Below are 16915 nucleotides of genomic sequence, written 5' to 3'. Positions count from 1 at the left end.
ACAAATTCTCCATCTTCAGACTTTTTTCTTTTTGGCTAGACTGTAATGTAATAATTACAGTTATAAAGGCACAAAGTACAGAAGAACTCACACCTGTCTGAGAAGGCTTAACGGCCTTGTTGCAAGTGAAAAATAGCCATTTCCCTGCCCCCAAACACCTAAAAGAAAAAGAGCCGTCCCTTCCTCAGTTACTAAGTTTCGGCTGCCAAGCTTCTCATGTTAAACATTCCTGTCCAGAAGGTGTAAATGGCAAAGGGCCAGCAGCTGCTCTGAGACATTTCATCATACTGCCCACTACTGGCAAATACTCTTAATCAAAACTTAAGCTGTTCATGTTAACATTTAATTAGAGGCAAAATGCCTGCTCTCCAATTGATTTGATCACTCAACAGAAGTAGAAACAAGTGGGACCTGCAACAAAATGTTGCAGTGGGAAGTGTTCCTGTTCCAGACAGTCAGCCATGCCCTCCTCTGACGCTCCATTTCATTCCCCTCCCAACAGTCAATCAGAATTAAATGGCCACTGAACACACTCAGTCCTCACTGGGCTGGTTTTGGTTCTTCCTCCTTACAGGTTTTTTTCTCCCCCCTGAAGGTTTTTTGTTTTTCCCCAAACCTTGGGGTTCTCCCAAGCATGCTGGTACGCCCCTCTTCTCCACAGGTGTTGTTGTTTTGGCTACATAAGCAACGGCACTCACACCTGAACACCAGAAATAAGAGGGAATGATGTTCAAGAAAAACTGAGACTATTTCAATGAAACAGATAATGTTTTATTTATTTATACAGCCCTATTCAGGCATTATTCAAACCACTTAACATACGCCTCCACTCTCCAGACATTTGAATTCTACACATGAATGCTGGTGGTCTGTGTCTGTGTCACACCATGCACAACAGTGAGGGCACAGCCCTTCTTGTGTGTTCAGATAAATGTTTTTAATAACACCCGAATACGGTGCTGATCTAACGAAAAAACCCAGCCTTTCCATTAATGTACTTTCTCTTCATTCTCTTTCACACATGTACTATTTCTTTTGCAATGTGAAAAGCCTTGAAACATGTTCCATGGGATAACACAATAACTCTTCACAAACAAATTTATTTTGGCATTGAAAGTAAATGGTTGAGAGGGTTTTCTTCCCCTTCTTCTAGAGGGCCCAAGAGTTAGAAGGGAGCCTGCTGTCAATGTTTAGCTATGCTTTAGTTGTTTGTTTTTTATTCACTTGAAAATACATATGAAAAGTAGTATCAAATATTTGAGTTTATATAATTTTATTTGTTTTTGCACGTAGAAAAAGTAGTTTGCATATTTGCTCAGCAATCTAGTGAATGATCTCCGATTATATACACATGTACCATTCAACCAAGTGAAGATAATACCCATCATTCCGTTAAGACAATGTGCTCACATTTAAAATCTTCCATAATAGACACATACATACATAGATATTTATCTGGGGCCCAGTCGAATAAATAGCCTAAGAATTCCCCCTTAGAATTCAGAAGCTTCTCTAATTTTGCCAGCAGAGCAAAGTCCAAGGAAAATTCTAATTTAAAACTCTTAAGTGCACAACTGCATGTTTATTACAGGTTAATTAAAGCTTTACTGGCAACGTGATATCAGATCATACCTGAAGGAGTAGCACAAGAATAGACTGGGTTATAACTACATGTTTATAGAAGCTACAGATTTATTACTACATACCTCTACTATTGAGGAATATTGCTGGCTGAAACCAAACTAACTTACTTTTTCTTACTTTCTGGCCTGATGCTAGGGGGGTGGCTAGAATAGAGCCCAAGGGGATAGGGATGTAGCCTCTGTTATATAATCCTGCCATCCCTAATATGACAACCCCTTCAAGAGCTACTGGTGCTACAGATGCCAGCACGAGCTTGCATCTGTCTCAAGCCATCGTAAATGAGTCAGGGGTCATATCCCTTTCAGGACAGATTACACAATAGCTGTGGTACATAAGAAAATAGGACATTCAACTATTATCCGACTAGTATCCAAATGGGGATTATTTTTCCAATAAACCACCATAAAATGTCAGAACTATTTGGGGGAACTGTAATTAGTGCATTTTTATTTAATCATGCAATATTCTTTATGGATGTGAAACTCTTGAATAACTCCTTGCAGTTTTTTAATGTGTGTGTCACATCTCAGATGGTAAGTAATGCAGGTTAGATTGTACTATACCTGTTCTTTCATCTATACCATACATGTGGAATGTAATTTGTCCCTGCAACCACTCTGATGTGCCTGGCACCACCTTCAATATTATTAGATGCTCATGCAGGAACATAACATTGGAACAGAGCCGGCATGCATCAAAACTGACTCAGAAGCCCATTCACACAGCCAATAAGCCAGATAAAACCAGGAATCAAACAAGGGAGACATAGGTGCTATTAGAACACAGAATCCCTGCAAGGATATGAAGAAAAAAGTACTCTGGTAGGGAGGGAGGATTGTCACACTCACTCTCAACTACAGATTTGGGATGGATTCAGAAACAGATATCATCTGATCTGACCCTATGTCAGGTTCCTACCATGAGAGCTACTAGAAGACTTCTATAAAGCTTCCATTGACGAAGCCCACAATGCTTTCATAGTTAGCCATCACCTATTCACCCTTTAAAAAACAACACCCTGAACACTATATAAGTGACTCATCTTTTGCTTCAGTTAGTCTCATGAATCCTTGTAAAAATCTCATTTCCTATGCATTGTCAACAGAGAACTTCCAGTTTGTCAATTCAATCCTCAAATGAATAATAAAAAAATTAGGAGTAGAATTTCCACCACTTGCCATCCAGAGTAACAACCCAACAATGACAGCACAAAGAAGAATTCCAGATACCTTAATCTAGCCTTCCCCACCCTGGGCCCTCCAGATGTATTGGACTGCAACCTGCCAAAGGCCATGCTGGCTGGCGAAGCTGGATTAATCTTTTCCTTTGTCAAGCTACGAATCCTCCTTTATTCATTTGGTAGTGTAAATGAATAGTAGCTAAAAAGGAACATTATATGGCAAATTCTCTAAAACCACCACCACCAAGGAATAAATGCAAACCAAAATTGGCTTATATATACATTTGGGGGAGGGGAAGATGCAAATGAATAATCTACTAGCTAAATTCTGAAAATCTGATGTAATAAAATTATTATTAACTTGACACCGTAACACTGACAAGTCAATAAAAATGCTTTTCACTCTTCAATATAAAGCATATAAAGTAGGCTAGTACTGCTTGGAATCAAATATTTTGAGTGCAGTATACTTAAGATAAAAATGCCATTTATGGCCAGCACTATCTCCTCGAAACCCCCACTGCGCTACAGTGACATAGCTATAAGTTCCGTGCCAGGAGCACAGAGCCAAGAAATGTTCTGGATGAATGGCCCCTTATTAAGAATGTATTCAACATTTTGGACACCGATTGTCAGGTCAAAAGAGATCCAAAATTTGAATCCACAATTGAGAGCTGAAGCTGCTTAAGACCTGTCTGTCAAGTCTGCTTGACAAATCCTGCAGGAAAGCATATTGTGACAGAAACGCTGAACAAACCAAAGCTGTCACACACCAAATATAAAAATCCCCTCTTCTTTTGTTGTCCTCTTCTCGATAATTTTCAGTGATCTGTGTTAAACAAAAAATAAAGTATGTACTGAAAAGTTGTTATTTTAAAATTCTACTATGGGTATTTCCCAGTAGCAAAACATTTTGTATTTTAATTCTAAATATGTTCTGCTGGGCAAAGTAGAGGAACACGAGCAACTACTAAGAAACGTCATTTTCAAGCATTGAGCAAAAAAGCGAACCACAGTAGCAGTGGATCTGAAAATAATGTAAGGACATAGGCCTGGTTCCAAAGATTCATGGAGGGGCATTGCTTATTTTTCCCAGGCAATCCCTACCCCTAAAAAGCCACACTTGAGCTTCGGAAGAGGGAAATCAATGACTTCCTCAAAACATAGAAGTATCTTGCACTCATAGCACAGAAGAACTGCCTTCCTGGATCAGATTAAAAGCAATCTAGTTCAATATACCATTTCCAAATTGTGGCCAACCAGATACCTCTAGACATTCACGGCTATCACATACAGACAACAGCCCTTTCCCATTATTATTATTATTGTTGTTGTTATTATTTTCATTTCTATACTGTCCAATAGCCAAAGCTTGGTGGTTCACAACAATTCACACACAGAAACATATATATCCACAAGCTGTACAGAGGTAGATGAGAGGAAGAGCAGGACCTGTTGAACGGCCTCCCTCATGAAGGCTCCTCCTCCCTGTCACCACCCCAGCAGGCTGTATTGATATGAGGTAGATGAGAGAGGGAAGAAGGTCCAATCCATCAGCCCTGCTAAAAGGCTCTTTCCCCCCTCTTCCCAACCGATCCCATTTTTCTTGCATGTCATGCCTTTTTAGACTATAAGCTGTCTGCAAGGACCATCTTGTTTAACTGATTGTTTCTAAGCCTTTTTGGCTGAGAAGTGGGATAACTATATTGATTAAATTAATCTAAAAAATGGATTGTAGAAAATAAAATGTGTTCATTAGTCATTTTATAAACCTATATCGTATCTCCTTCAATTATCCTCTCCTCACCCCCAACCAAAAGAGCTTCAGACACTTAAGACTTTCTTCTTAAGAGACTCTAGTCCCCTGATCAGTTCAATTGGCCCTTTTCTGAAGCAATTATAACTGCACACAGTATCCTAAAAGGTGGTTGTACCTTCAGATTAGAATTATGATATTTGCAGATTATGATAGCTGCTGTTTAATTGTCAGGTCTTTTCCTGACAATTCATAACACTGAATTGGTCTTTTCCACTGCAATACTGTAAGTGATTTTAGGCATTTTTGACATGTGACAGACAGAAGTTACTCATCACAAAACATGTTGATCTGACATATGTTATATTATTAGGAAAAGTTTTTGAAGAAAATCTGGTGAGAATATAAAATCTTTTTGGTTGGATCCAGACAAAGGCCGTAGCTAGACCTAAGGTTTATCCCAGGATTGTCCTGGGGTCAAACCTGTTCATCTAAGTGCCACACAGAGCATCCAGCACTCAGGCAGGGATGAACCCGGGATGATCCTGGGATAAACCTTAGGTCTAGCTACGGCCTAAGTTGTAGACCCATCGAAATCAATGGGACATAAGGGAGTCTTAAATCCCATTGATTTAAATGGGTTTACTCCAAGTAAGTATGACTAAGGCCTTAGCTAGACCTAAGGCTTATCCTGGGATCGTCCTGAGGGTCATCCCTGATCAGATAAATGACACACAGGGGATCCCAGGAGCAGGCAGGGATGACCCCGGGATAAACCTTAAGTCTAGCTAAGGCCTAAGTCTGGATCCAACCCATTTGCAGCTGTGAGGTTTATTACCTGAAGTTTGACATTTAATTGAGTCCTGAGCACAAAGGCAGGGATCCAAGTAGCTGCTCAGGCTCTTGCAGTGGCTTAAGCTACCTAGAGGAATTACTGACTAATGTTCTTGGAGTGGCTGAATTTCCATGCCACATCAGAAACTTCTTAACATTCCCCTTGGTTTCAATAGACATTTTGCCATGCAAGAGAGATGACTGATGTTCAAGAAAACAAACCTTTAACCACAGAACTAGTTGTAAAATTCCTTGGATCCTGGCCAAAGTTCTATCCAAAATTACTGACACCAAGAATACCTCCAAATGCTGTCCCTTTTTCCTTCTTTTTTTAGGAAACAATACTCTACTGAAATACAAGACATTTTTTATTTGCTGGCATGGGGTTGGGGCAGGGAAAAGACAAATTAATAATGAATCAATGCCAAGCAACCTTGCTTGAAAAACGTGTTGTCGTGTGTGTGTGTGTGTGTGTGTGTGTGTGTGTGTGTGTGAGAGAGAGAGAGAGAGAGAGAGAGAGAGAGAGAGAGAGTTTCGGCTATTGGTAGTTTTCAGAGGGGAGCCTTGAACCACATGTGCCAAAAGGCTAGAGTTTTGGATTGTTGACAGAGGAGTCAACAACCCAAAACATGCCAGAGCCAGGAAGATTGTTGCCCAGGCAAAGGCCCAGTCCAAACAGGAAGTCTAGCCCTGCCTTCCTAGGAGAGCCCAGTGGGCAGCCTGGGGGTGGGACCAGTTCAGAGCCTGCAAACATTTCGCTGCCTAGGAATATGCTCCAAACTGCAGCACTGCAGTACTGGTGGCTCACCTCTTGGGGCAGCCATGCATGGAGCCAATGGTTTCCAGTTCTAGCTCCTGACTGAGGGAGGGTCAGAACAAGAATTAGTTTAAATGTGTTTGTAGCAGCTATGTCTCCCCCCCACCACCATTTTTTACTTTAGAGCAGGTGTAGAGGTCCCAATCTGGATCTTAAAAAGTCCTCCTACTAACCAACACTAGGAGCCTGATCCAGATTGCAGACCCTGAACCTACTCTAGAATAAAAGCTAAAACAAAAATAAGACGACGTAGTGCCTAGACACTCATTTAAAATCCAGTCTGTTTTGGACCAGAATGTTTTTTTTAAAAAAAAAACTTGGTATTTATGGTGGACTATTGCTTGAGACATCTCAGCCTTAAAGCATCCCATGCCTAGTTTAAAGGGCTTAGTAATTGCTCAGTTAGGATAGAGTTTTTCTGAGTTTACTTATGTCCTCCTTCTGAGTTTACTTATGTCCTCCTGTATGTTTGATCCCTTCCCTCAAGGCTCTAAGAATCATAGATGTCATTCCATTTGTGATTTTCATGCATCCCCACCAGTCTTGTTGAATTGTTCCCAATTCTACATCCTCCTTCCTGTCTCAATTCCCCAGCACAAGCCACACAGGCTCCATTGCCTCTTGTCCGCAAACCAGATTGCAAGGAGATGTACTTTGCTTTTACGACACAGCAGCCATCTGCAGCTTCACGGGGCTTTCCCGTGAAGCTGCAGATTTAAAAAGTTGGGGACTTACCCCAACTTTTTATGCTGGAGCGAGGTGAGCATCCCTTCTGCTATCTGACCTCACTTTGGCATTGAGGTGGAGGCATTCCTGGATGGAAGATGACCTCTGATTGATCACCAGAAGCCTGGGCAGGGGGCAGGCCTGGTGAGCTGAATGACCGCTGGAAAGCCTGTGCTGCCTTCTGCATCAGGATTAGCCACTGCCACCCCACAGCAGTGTTTTTTTCAAAAGCGGTGGCAACCTGGCACCGTGAAGGCAGCCTCCAGGAGCGCTTGTTTATGGTCAGCTGCCACACACCACCATCTCCAACCTCACTATTCCATTTCTTGAACTCTCAATTCTTGAACTCTCCCCTCACACCCCAAGAAGTTCCTGCAGACAAGGTGTTGGATCCAGAGGATATTGGCCAATTTTGGTTGATTCTCCCTTCCTCCTGCAGCTCCCTTTCCTCCCTGAAAACCTAAGCCAGAGGTTGGAGAATCTCTGGGGCACAGCATTGGGAAGGTGAAGGAGAAATTTGTCAAACATCACCTCCCCGTCCCACTTCTGTGAGCATCTACTAGATCACCAGTTCTTCCACAAATGGACTGTGCTAGATCACCAGTCCACAGCCCTTCCATGTATTTGGATCTAGGCCTTTGGATTAGATCCAACCCTCAAGCAAAGAGAAATCCACTCAAGCAATGGGACTTCCCAGTCCTCTCCTCCCTGCTGCATCCCCATGTGCACATTCCAAATCTGCTCTGGAGGTTCCCCTAACCCTCTGCAGCAGATGGGGGATGCTTCAGGAGAGAGGGGGAAATGGTTCCAACAGTACTTCCTTTCTGCTGATTGAAAGACACAATTAGATACTACCCTGTTTCCTAGTTGCATAAAATGAATGTGGAATCTGAATTGTGTTTCCCTAATGAAATGCAGATCTATCTGTACCCTAGCTGTTCCATATCACATATCACATTGGAGAGGACCACAGGCAGTAGGGCCCCTTCTTCAGTGTAGCAACCTTTGGGGGAGGGGAGGGGAAAATGCCTTTACCTTATTGATTCACATTTAGATTGTGATCTCTTATAATTCTTAAGTCTCTCACAATAGCACTTGAACCTAATTATCTTCTTCATATTTCTTTATTCATACTTTTTTTTAACCACTCACAATTTTGGTTTCCTAGTTCCCTCAATTTCAGCGTGAATTATTTTATGCTTGTTTGTGTTAAATGTTACTTTATCTCCTTAAATTTCCCACCTGCAATTTATCAATGTCATCTTGGATTTTCATCATAACCTCCAGTGCCTGAGGTCTCCATTTATCCCACATCTCTTATCATATATAGTTGGTTTCCACATAGCCCCTTAGTAATCTCATACACTATTATTTTAAAAATGGCTTGGCAATATGCAAAATCCTTTATATTTTATTTTTTATTTCACTACAATAATTTTCTAAGATTGGCTTTGTGCAGGAGAAAGTTTTTTCTAAAACACTAAAAGGTTCAACAGGAAAGCAATTCATTTCCCCAGAAATGAAGAGAAGGGGTGGGCGCTTGGGTATCTGCGAATGAATCATTTATAAAATAACAAGGACTTACTTGAGCCAACGCAGCATCTCGCTCTTCTATCACAGCGTTCATTTCTTCTGCTGTTATTTTCTTTCTTCGTTCCTGGGTCCTGTATATTCGATCGACAATTATAGCTCCACTTCTCCAGATCGCTGTCCCGGTGTCTGCATTGTTTATTCTGTTCAGTAATTCCTGTAATGTCTACCAACAGCATTATATGTTAGTCAGACAAGAAGTTTTAATATATTTTATTTAATATAGGGTTTTAATTAATAGGCACATGTGAATTGTAAATTGACTGAGCAAAGTTATTGAATTTTCATACTGCGGCAAAGATGTACATTATTAGTGTGTCAATTCTTCTTTTTCCCACATCTTAGTTCCTGAAACCCACTCAATTGAACTTAAGCCTCTAAGATATAAGACTGACATCAAGAAATCTCCTCAGAGAATGGCTTACCATGTCATTTTCTTCAGGGTTAATATTTTCTAGCCTAGAAAAAAGGGACACAGAAAGCCTGATCAGTAGCATTTCCTTAGTGCAGCAAAATGAGTTCGCTTTTTAAATCTTTAGAACCCTCAAGTAATTTCATTCTACTAGTCTTTAGAGTCAACCATGACACTGAACATATTAAAGTGCCACCTGCTCGATTCCATCTTTCAATAATGCTCCATATCTTCAGTACTGAATTCAGAATGTTAAGTTATTAATGTTTACTGCTATATATGACTACAAGGATCAATTGTTCATATGTGCTTAGATGAAGAAAGTCCCCCAGCGGCAGGGGCACAGATGCTCTTTTTATTTATATATTTTTGGACCTACAATTTTCAGCAGAAATTATATATTTTAATGTTGTTTATCACATCCCGAAAAGCAAAAGACACTGGGGGAAGGATCCCAAACCCGTTGCAACAGCAAGCGCTGTCGACATTGGGCAAGCGTTGATTTTTGCTAGTGCAACATAAATAGCACTAGCAACCAGATTCTGGATCCTTTTCTCAGCCTTTAATGGAGTTTACTTCCAAGGGAGTTTATGTAGGATTGTAGTCTTAATTCAGTAGAAAGCAGAAGGTCAGAAAATTAGAGAAAACTTTATTTGAAAACTCAAGCCAACTGAAATGTATGTGCAGAGTTAAGCCGCTGGTGGTCTCCATTCTTTAACGTATGTATAGGACCTTCTCCACTTTTACAGAAAATTGTTGTTAATAGATTAAACCTCTATCAAAACCATTCTGCAAAACTGTACATTAATAAAATACATTTGCACTAACTACTAGACTCTATGAGTAGATTTAATTATATGAGTAGACTTAATTAGACCTAAAGATGGTAGAGCACGTGCTGGTAACTTTGAGGCTCGATTTCTGCAATGCGCTATACATAGGGCTACCTTTGTGCCTAGTCTGGAAACTTCAACTAGTGCAAAATATGGCAGCCAGGTTGGTCACCGGTACACGTAGGGGTGACCATATTACACCAGCTTTAAAATCATTACACTGGCTGCCAATTAGTTTCCGGTTGAAGTATAAAGTGTTGGTTATTACCTTTAAAGCCCTACATGGTTTGGGTTCAGGTTACCTGTGAGATTGCCTTCTCCTGTACAATCCGCCCTGCACACTCAGGTCCTCTGGGAAGAATTTACTTCAGCCAGCCAAAACTAGATTAATGACTGGTACCCAGAGGACTTCCTCTGCTGCCGCTCCCAGACTGTGGAATGGCCTGCTGGGAGAGATCCACCAACTCAATAGCCTTTCTGAATATAAAAACGCAATAAAGACTAATCTGTTGCGGCAGGCCTACCCAGTCAAATTTTAAGACCTTTGGCTGTTATTTTAATAATGTATTAGTTTTTATGTGTTTTAATCAGTTTTATGTATTTTATAATATTTTGTATTCCATGTTGTTCCCAGCCTTGATCCAGAGGGAGAGGCGAATTATTATTATTATTATTATTATTATTATTATTATTATTATTATTATTATTATTGAAACTCTATGAAAAGTTTTTAAGTGTGCATTAATCTTTTTGAAAGGAGAAATCCTACCCGAAAATGATAGCAACTAAGCAAGTTATGATTTCATGCCAATCATGGAATTAGCTGGTGTGTGAGTCCACAAAGGGCCGCATAACTTTCCCAGTTTTCTCTTATGGCTACACATGCTCTTGATGAATTTGAATTCACTCTGGAGAGCTTTCTAATTTCCTGTAGCAACTTTTGGGTAGCATAAGAAGTTGTGGCTGGACAGGGGCTTAAGAAGCACCAGTACACGTGCACGAGCTCCCTGTGCAACTCTTTGGATCCCACTCCTGTTTTTAACAAGAAAGGTGGCAAAATTAAGTCATACCAAACCTAAGCAAATTACACAAGATTAAAAAATATATATAGTGTTAATTTGATGGGTTCATCTTCCAGAGGCACCTTCTCACAGTATGCACAGTGCAAAGAACACACCCTTGGGGAGGGGAATCCAAACCCCCACCCCACTGCATTTTAAAATCAATATGCATGCATGCAACCAGGGCAATTAAACAAACTTTTTTAAAGTTTCTGAGATGGAACAAACATGCAAAAATTATTCACGTGATTCACTGTCTATTTGCCTCTAAGAGGATTGCTAAATGTTGCATGGACAACTGCATATTTGCAACATGGACCAGAGAGGGAGTGGTGAATCATAGAGATAAACTGGTCCATTAGGGTCCCAGAGGATGGCTGCTGGTTGGGCAGTAAGAAGTATGGCTTATTATAATGTTTTCAGAGACCATTTGGTTCTAAGGCTGATGGAAAGACAAACTATAATCCCAGCCTTTTTATATTTTGTGATGAAATGTTTACTGTCTTGGAGCATACGCACATTTAGCACATGACAGGAGTCCATATGAAACATGCACTTGTAGAACATGATAGTTGGTGGAGATGTACTATTTTGTGCATATGAACCTTCCCTTTATTGATACAGTATTGTAAAATATGCACAAAGAAAGGATTCCATTTTAAATGAAGAAAATACTTTTGCATCACATAAGACGGTGGGAGGATGAACATGATTTGATTACCACTTCTTAATAATAAGAAGGTTTTTTTTCCTGATGGAAAGTGTCTAAGGGCCTCAATAGATCGGATTGATTTTCTATATAGTGAAACTTCTGACCGACAGCCTTGTAGTCCTGGTTCTGAACCCCTGAATGAAAATGTCACACTTCCTTGATTTATTTCTGAATAAGATCAATACCGCCTCCGTACTCCCTCCTTATATAGTCATTCCCCTTTTTTCCTGTCTCAGAAGCAAAACTGTGACCACAAATCAATAATCAAAACCGCAAGAAATGAAGCAATGACATGATTAAGACGCCAGTTATCCAGTGCAGCAAAAATGCAACTCTCCTTCATATTTAACACCCCGGGGCTGATGCTAACAACAGGAGTGCCCAAGTATTAAGAAAGCCAATGGGGCAGTCCCCACATGGCTCTGTTCTCCCCTGCCCCCGCATGAAGGCCCCTGGCCAGCTATTTCATTCATTTGAGGTTAGGAAACATGCCGTGTACTGTCGTTGCTAAGACACCAGCAAGTACTTCCATCATAGGCTGCAATCTTGTACTGTATAGCACTAATGAAGGCTAAGTGGGCTTAGGCATGTTTAATAGGATATGAGACTACAGCTGTAGTAGGTCAGTGACCTTTGCCTCCAAGGCTGATAAGAACTGCAGTGGCTCTTGGCTGAAGTGATGAGAAATGCCAGCGTGTGTTATGTGAAGAAAGGGTGTCAGATCCGGCACAGCTCTTCCCCAAGATACAGGATACTTGAGCAAACAGCAATAAACATTGCAGGAGATAGGTACGTACGTTTCAAAAGATTGTTCCAATAGTTTCAGTCGTTTACATGCATCATCTCTCTCTTCAGTGGCCAGCTGCAGTCTGGCCAGGATGGCCTCATCACGTTCCCGTTGGGCAGAATGAATTTCTTCTACTAGAGCTGCAATACAGGAAGTATTTTCAATGGGTCTTGCTATTTACTGTTTTACTCTGTACAGCACCATGTACATTGATGGTGCTATATAAATAAATAATAATAATAATAATAATAATAATAATAATAATAATGTGTGAATATGCTAATGATCAACATTCAAGGGGCTTTTATGTCTGAGGCCTTAGGTAGACTTACCTGAAAGTCTGGGGCAGAGGAGGGGAGACTTCACGTTGTGAATAACGCGAGATCCCTCCTCCGTTTACACGTAAAATTGATTTCGCCGCTCCCCCCCACCCTAGCCCCGATGGGCGCAGTGCTCCTGAGGAGTGCTGCGCCCCATGCGTGGCTGCAGGCTCTGCGTGAGTAATCGCACGGAGATGGGTAAAGCCTCAGAAATGGGCCACACGCTCATGGTCTCGGGCTCAGCCCAAGACCGCGGGGAAAACCGGGGCCAAAGAGTAGAGCTGTTTCCTGGGGCCAGGGAGGGATGATCCCTTCCTGATCCCAGGATCCCTTGTGCGTCATCTGGATGCACAGGGATGATCCCGGTTATCAGCCCGGGATATAGCCTGGTCTAGCAAACGCCTGAGTTGTTGAACATGCTGAAACCAAGAGAGTTTGTTTCTTACTTTAGAGAAAGTTTTAACCATCCAAATTAATGGATTTTCATTCCATTAAACCTGGCGGCTTCCATTGTAGCCATTTCCAGAGGTGTAACCACATTATTCTGGACAACATCCAGATTTTCAAAATTAAATGTACTAATTTTGTTGTTTATTCGTTCAGTCGTTTCCGACTGTTCGTGGCCCACGCCAGAGCTTTCTGTCAGCTGTCGCACTTGGACATAATCCATAGAAATCCTTTAGGCATGCCAAAAGGATTAAAGTAACCAATGTAGTGTGTACATGTGTGTGTGGTGGGGAGGTCGTTAAGCAGATGCTAGGTGCAAAACTAGACATTAGGCTGCCACCTAACTAATGTAAGAACTCTCCTGGATCAGACCAAAGGGCTATCTAGTCCACGTTCTGTTCCTACAGTGTCCAACCAGATGCTTATGGGAAACTCCCAGCAGGACAGGAACACCATGGCGGCCTTCTGCTTGCATTCCCTATCAATTAGTAATCAGAGGTTCCAGAATCTCCACTCCCTCCCACTTTCTTGGAAACATCTAGTAAAAAAAGATGCATAATGTGAAATTATTGTATTCAGCTTCTTTACCTGTTCCACGACATTGTCTACTTGTGAGTACATGAAACATGAGTGTGAAACTTTGGATGTGCAAATCAGCAAAACTTCAACTCGTTCTTTAAATTCCACCTCAAAGTTCATTCCAACTCATGTCTGTATTAGATTGCAGTGAGCATTTTTCAAAAGTATTGGTGTTTTTTTCATGTGCAATTGTTTTTCATAATGCATTTTTGGGAATCCATTTTTTGTTTGTTCTGTGAATTGCATTGCAAACTCAGAAATGTATGGCCATCAAAAGTAGATTGCGCGTATTCTGGTAAAAAATCAACTGAAATGAATTCCTCATACATTGCTAGTAATGACATCATACCTTTAGGATGTTTTTATGATGTTTTAACAATGAATACTATGTTTTTAATCAGTATTTTATGTATTTTATACTTACTGTTGTTCCCCGCCTCGATCCAGACGGAGAGGCAGGTAAGAAATATTATTATTATTATTATTATTATTATTATTATTATTATTATTACATGGCTTTTTTTTACTATGGAAATGCGTGAAGGAGATATAGAACTGCTACTCAATGGTGGAATCCACACACCCCAGCATAGATTGGCCTCTACTTTCAAATATGGCTTTAAATATAGCATAAAGTCAAAAAAGTCAAAAAGTGATAGGGTCATGGAGTATCGGAATTCTTTAAACTGTGGCTTAATATCTAGCATATAATTATCATCATTGACAAAAATTGCCCTAAAATTATCCAAATAGATTTTCTGATCTCCAAGCAGAGTCTGTATGTAAGTTAGGCTAGGTAGAAGCAGAGAAAAGTTTAGGGACTATAATAATTAACAATATGGTATGCTAACATGAAAGGCCACTGCTGCTTGAGCCAGCCTGGAAAAGTACATAGAGCACTGACATGGAAAAAAGAAATATCATTTCAGATTCATGCAGCTCATTACAAATTATTATTATTATTATTATTATTATTATTATTATTATTATTATTATTATTATATTACCACCCACCTCTCTCTCTGGATTGAGGCAGGGAACAACATGGAATACAAAATAATATAAAATACAGAAAACTAATTAAAACATATAAAAACTAATACATTATTAAAATAACAGCCAGAGGTCTTAAAGTTCGACTGGGTAGGCGTTACAAATGTTGTGAAGATAAGAAAAAACCTGCCATTCTGAACCAATTGGTGAAAGATGCAATACAACATGTAATACATAAATGTTACTTCAACACAAGCATTCTTCCCAAGTCTAAAAAGTAATGTTGTCACTCGACTCAGCACTGGCAAGACCACACATGGAGAATATTGGGGTGGGGGAGAACCCCATTGGGGCACTACAGTTCAAGGACTTTGACAATCTGGAAAGGATATGGGAGAAGAGTTACTCTGATGAAGGGTCTAGAAGTCAAATCATAAGGTGACAAGCTAAAATAAATTAGATATGCTAAGCCTAGGCTGGGCAAAGTGGTGAGTATATTAAAAAGTATATCAGAAAGAAGATGGGCAAACAGTTGACTCAATCCACTGAAGATAAGGCAAAATATAACTACGGTAAGTTACATAGATGCCTATTTTGACTGAACATTAAGGAAAAAGTCATAAAATGAGAGTTGTAGAGCAGTATATGGAAGATGATATAATAGAGAAAAGCTTTTTGAATAGTTCACAATGTTTTCCATTAGTTTTGTCACCAAGGAGTTACTTCAAATATCTCTGAGCTGGAGCTTCTCACAGGAATCCAACAGTATGCAATGAATGGAGAGTCTTGCACACTTGCAGTAGAAGTCTTTTTTTCTTTTCTTTCAGACCTCGAGTTCTCTTGGTACAGTTGTCGGGTTAGAAAATGTGTTTTGTTTCCTTGCAATTTTCTCTTCTCTTCTCAAACCCTTCAGTTCCTTCTTGGTCTTCCAATTTTGTGGCAACCCACTGGATTGGGTCCATAGTTCCAGGGGCATTCTCATATCTTGGCTCCCCTTTCCTTCCGCAGCAACCTGCGCTCTCTGAAGAGCTGCCCTACAGAACAGTGTGGATGTTGGCACGGGAATGCTGCAAAGGAAATTGGCAAAGATCGCCTTGCCCCATAGCTGTTTGGAAAAGCCACCACTGAACTGAACCTCATTCTGCAAATGGAAGAACTCCTTCCTTTTGATGAAGGGCAACTTTGGATCCAACCCATAGTTTGCTATTCCATCTGCGCCAAGCATGTCGTAATTTGCACAAACGATAGCCTGCTGAGTTAGACATAAACTATGGTAGGGATGCAGAACCTCAAACTCAGGGGTGGGGGCAAATCCAGTACTTCGGGGACAAATCTGGCCTTCCACTGTTCCCCATCATAGACATGAGCAAGGGGTATGCCGGGTGTGCCCAGGCACACCCTAATGTCTCAAGCAATGGAGGGGCCAATAGGCGCTGAATTGAGGGAGGATCCAGATGCAGCGTGACTGGTCCCCCAGCTGCCGTCTGGCTGGTTTGCTTCTGTATGAAGAACCACTGCCACTGAGACAGCACTATTGCTCATGGTAACAGGAACGAAAAGGAATCACTCTGCTGGGAGCCTCTGTGCTGGGAACTGTGCTTCAAAGAGGCCAGGCGGAAGGTCCCCCGAAGGCTAATATTGCCTCATAAGCCCCTCCTCTGGCCAGTGTCACCACAAAGCCCCACCAGTGCTGGGGCTTGAGGAGCGCCTCCCCATTCCCCCCTCACCTGCAATGCCCCTCCCTCAGTCAGGCAAGTCAGGAGCAGGGTTTCAGTGTCTACAGTGTTTAATAAATAAATGAATAAAAATAATGCCCTTTATGATTTAGTATTCAATAAATGTTCCCCTTAAAAATAAAAAATGAAATTTGCTGCACATGCCTATGTTCCCCATATGACCATGCCTCCACTGATCATTTGGTGAGTTCCCAGGTCTGTGCAGTTTTTTCCCCATTCTAAAAAGTTGAAATGCCTCTCCTAAGATTTAGTTATTAGCAGTAAGAAGACCTCTCTCTCTCTCTCTCTCTCTCTCTCTCTCTCTCTCTCTCTCTCTCTCTCTCTCTCTCTCCCCTGACTTCAAATTTTATATATATGATTGTTGGACACCACCTTGGTGACATTTGTGGTGGTGTATAAAAAACTACTAATAAACAAATAATAACATGTCAGAAAACTGTTCAGTTTTGAGGGCCAAATGGAATAGCAGAAATTACTGAAGACATGAA

General features: G+C 40.8%; 1 protein-coding gene across 3 annotated transcripts in view; it reads right to left on the bottom strand.

Moving 5' to 3' along the window:
- The window catches only part of MIPOL1 (mirror-image polydactyly 1), a 226149-nt gene that overhangs the window by 139899 nt on the left and 69335 nt on the right, over window positions 1-16915 (bottom strand). For all 3 annotated transcript variants that reach the window (XM_063117821.1, XM_063117822.1, XM_063117823.1), the window contains 3 exons: window positions 12363-12492; window positions 8973-9006; window positions 8543-8713 (listed from right to left, as the gene is read on the bottom strand). In XM_063117821.1, the coding sequence (XP_062973891.1) occupies window positions 8543-8713; window positions 8973-9006; window positions 12363-12492 (335 nt within the window). The remainder of the gene's footprint in view (window positions 1-8542; window positions 8714-8972; window positions 9007-12362; window positions 12493-16915) is intronic.

The sequence above is a fragment of the Elgaria multicarinata genome, chromosome 2 (assembly GCF_023053635.1).
Source record: "Elgaria multicarinata webbii isolate HBS135686 ecotype San Diego chromosome 2, rElgMul1.1.pri, whole genome shotgun sequence".
NCBI classification, from domain to species: Eukaryota; Metazoa; Chordata; class Lepidosauria; order Squamata; family Anguidae; genus Elgaria; species Elgaria multicarinata.
The sequence above is the reverse complement of the archived record's forward strand: the minus strand, read 5'-3'. Positions and strand labels throughout refer to the sequence as shown.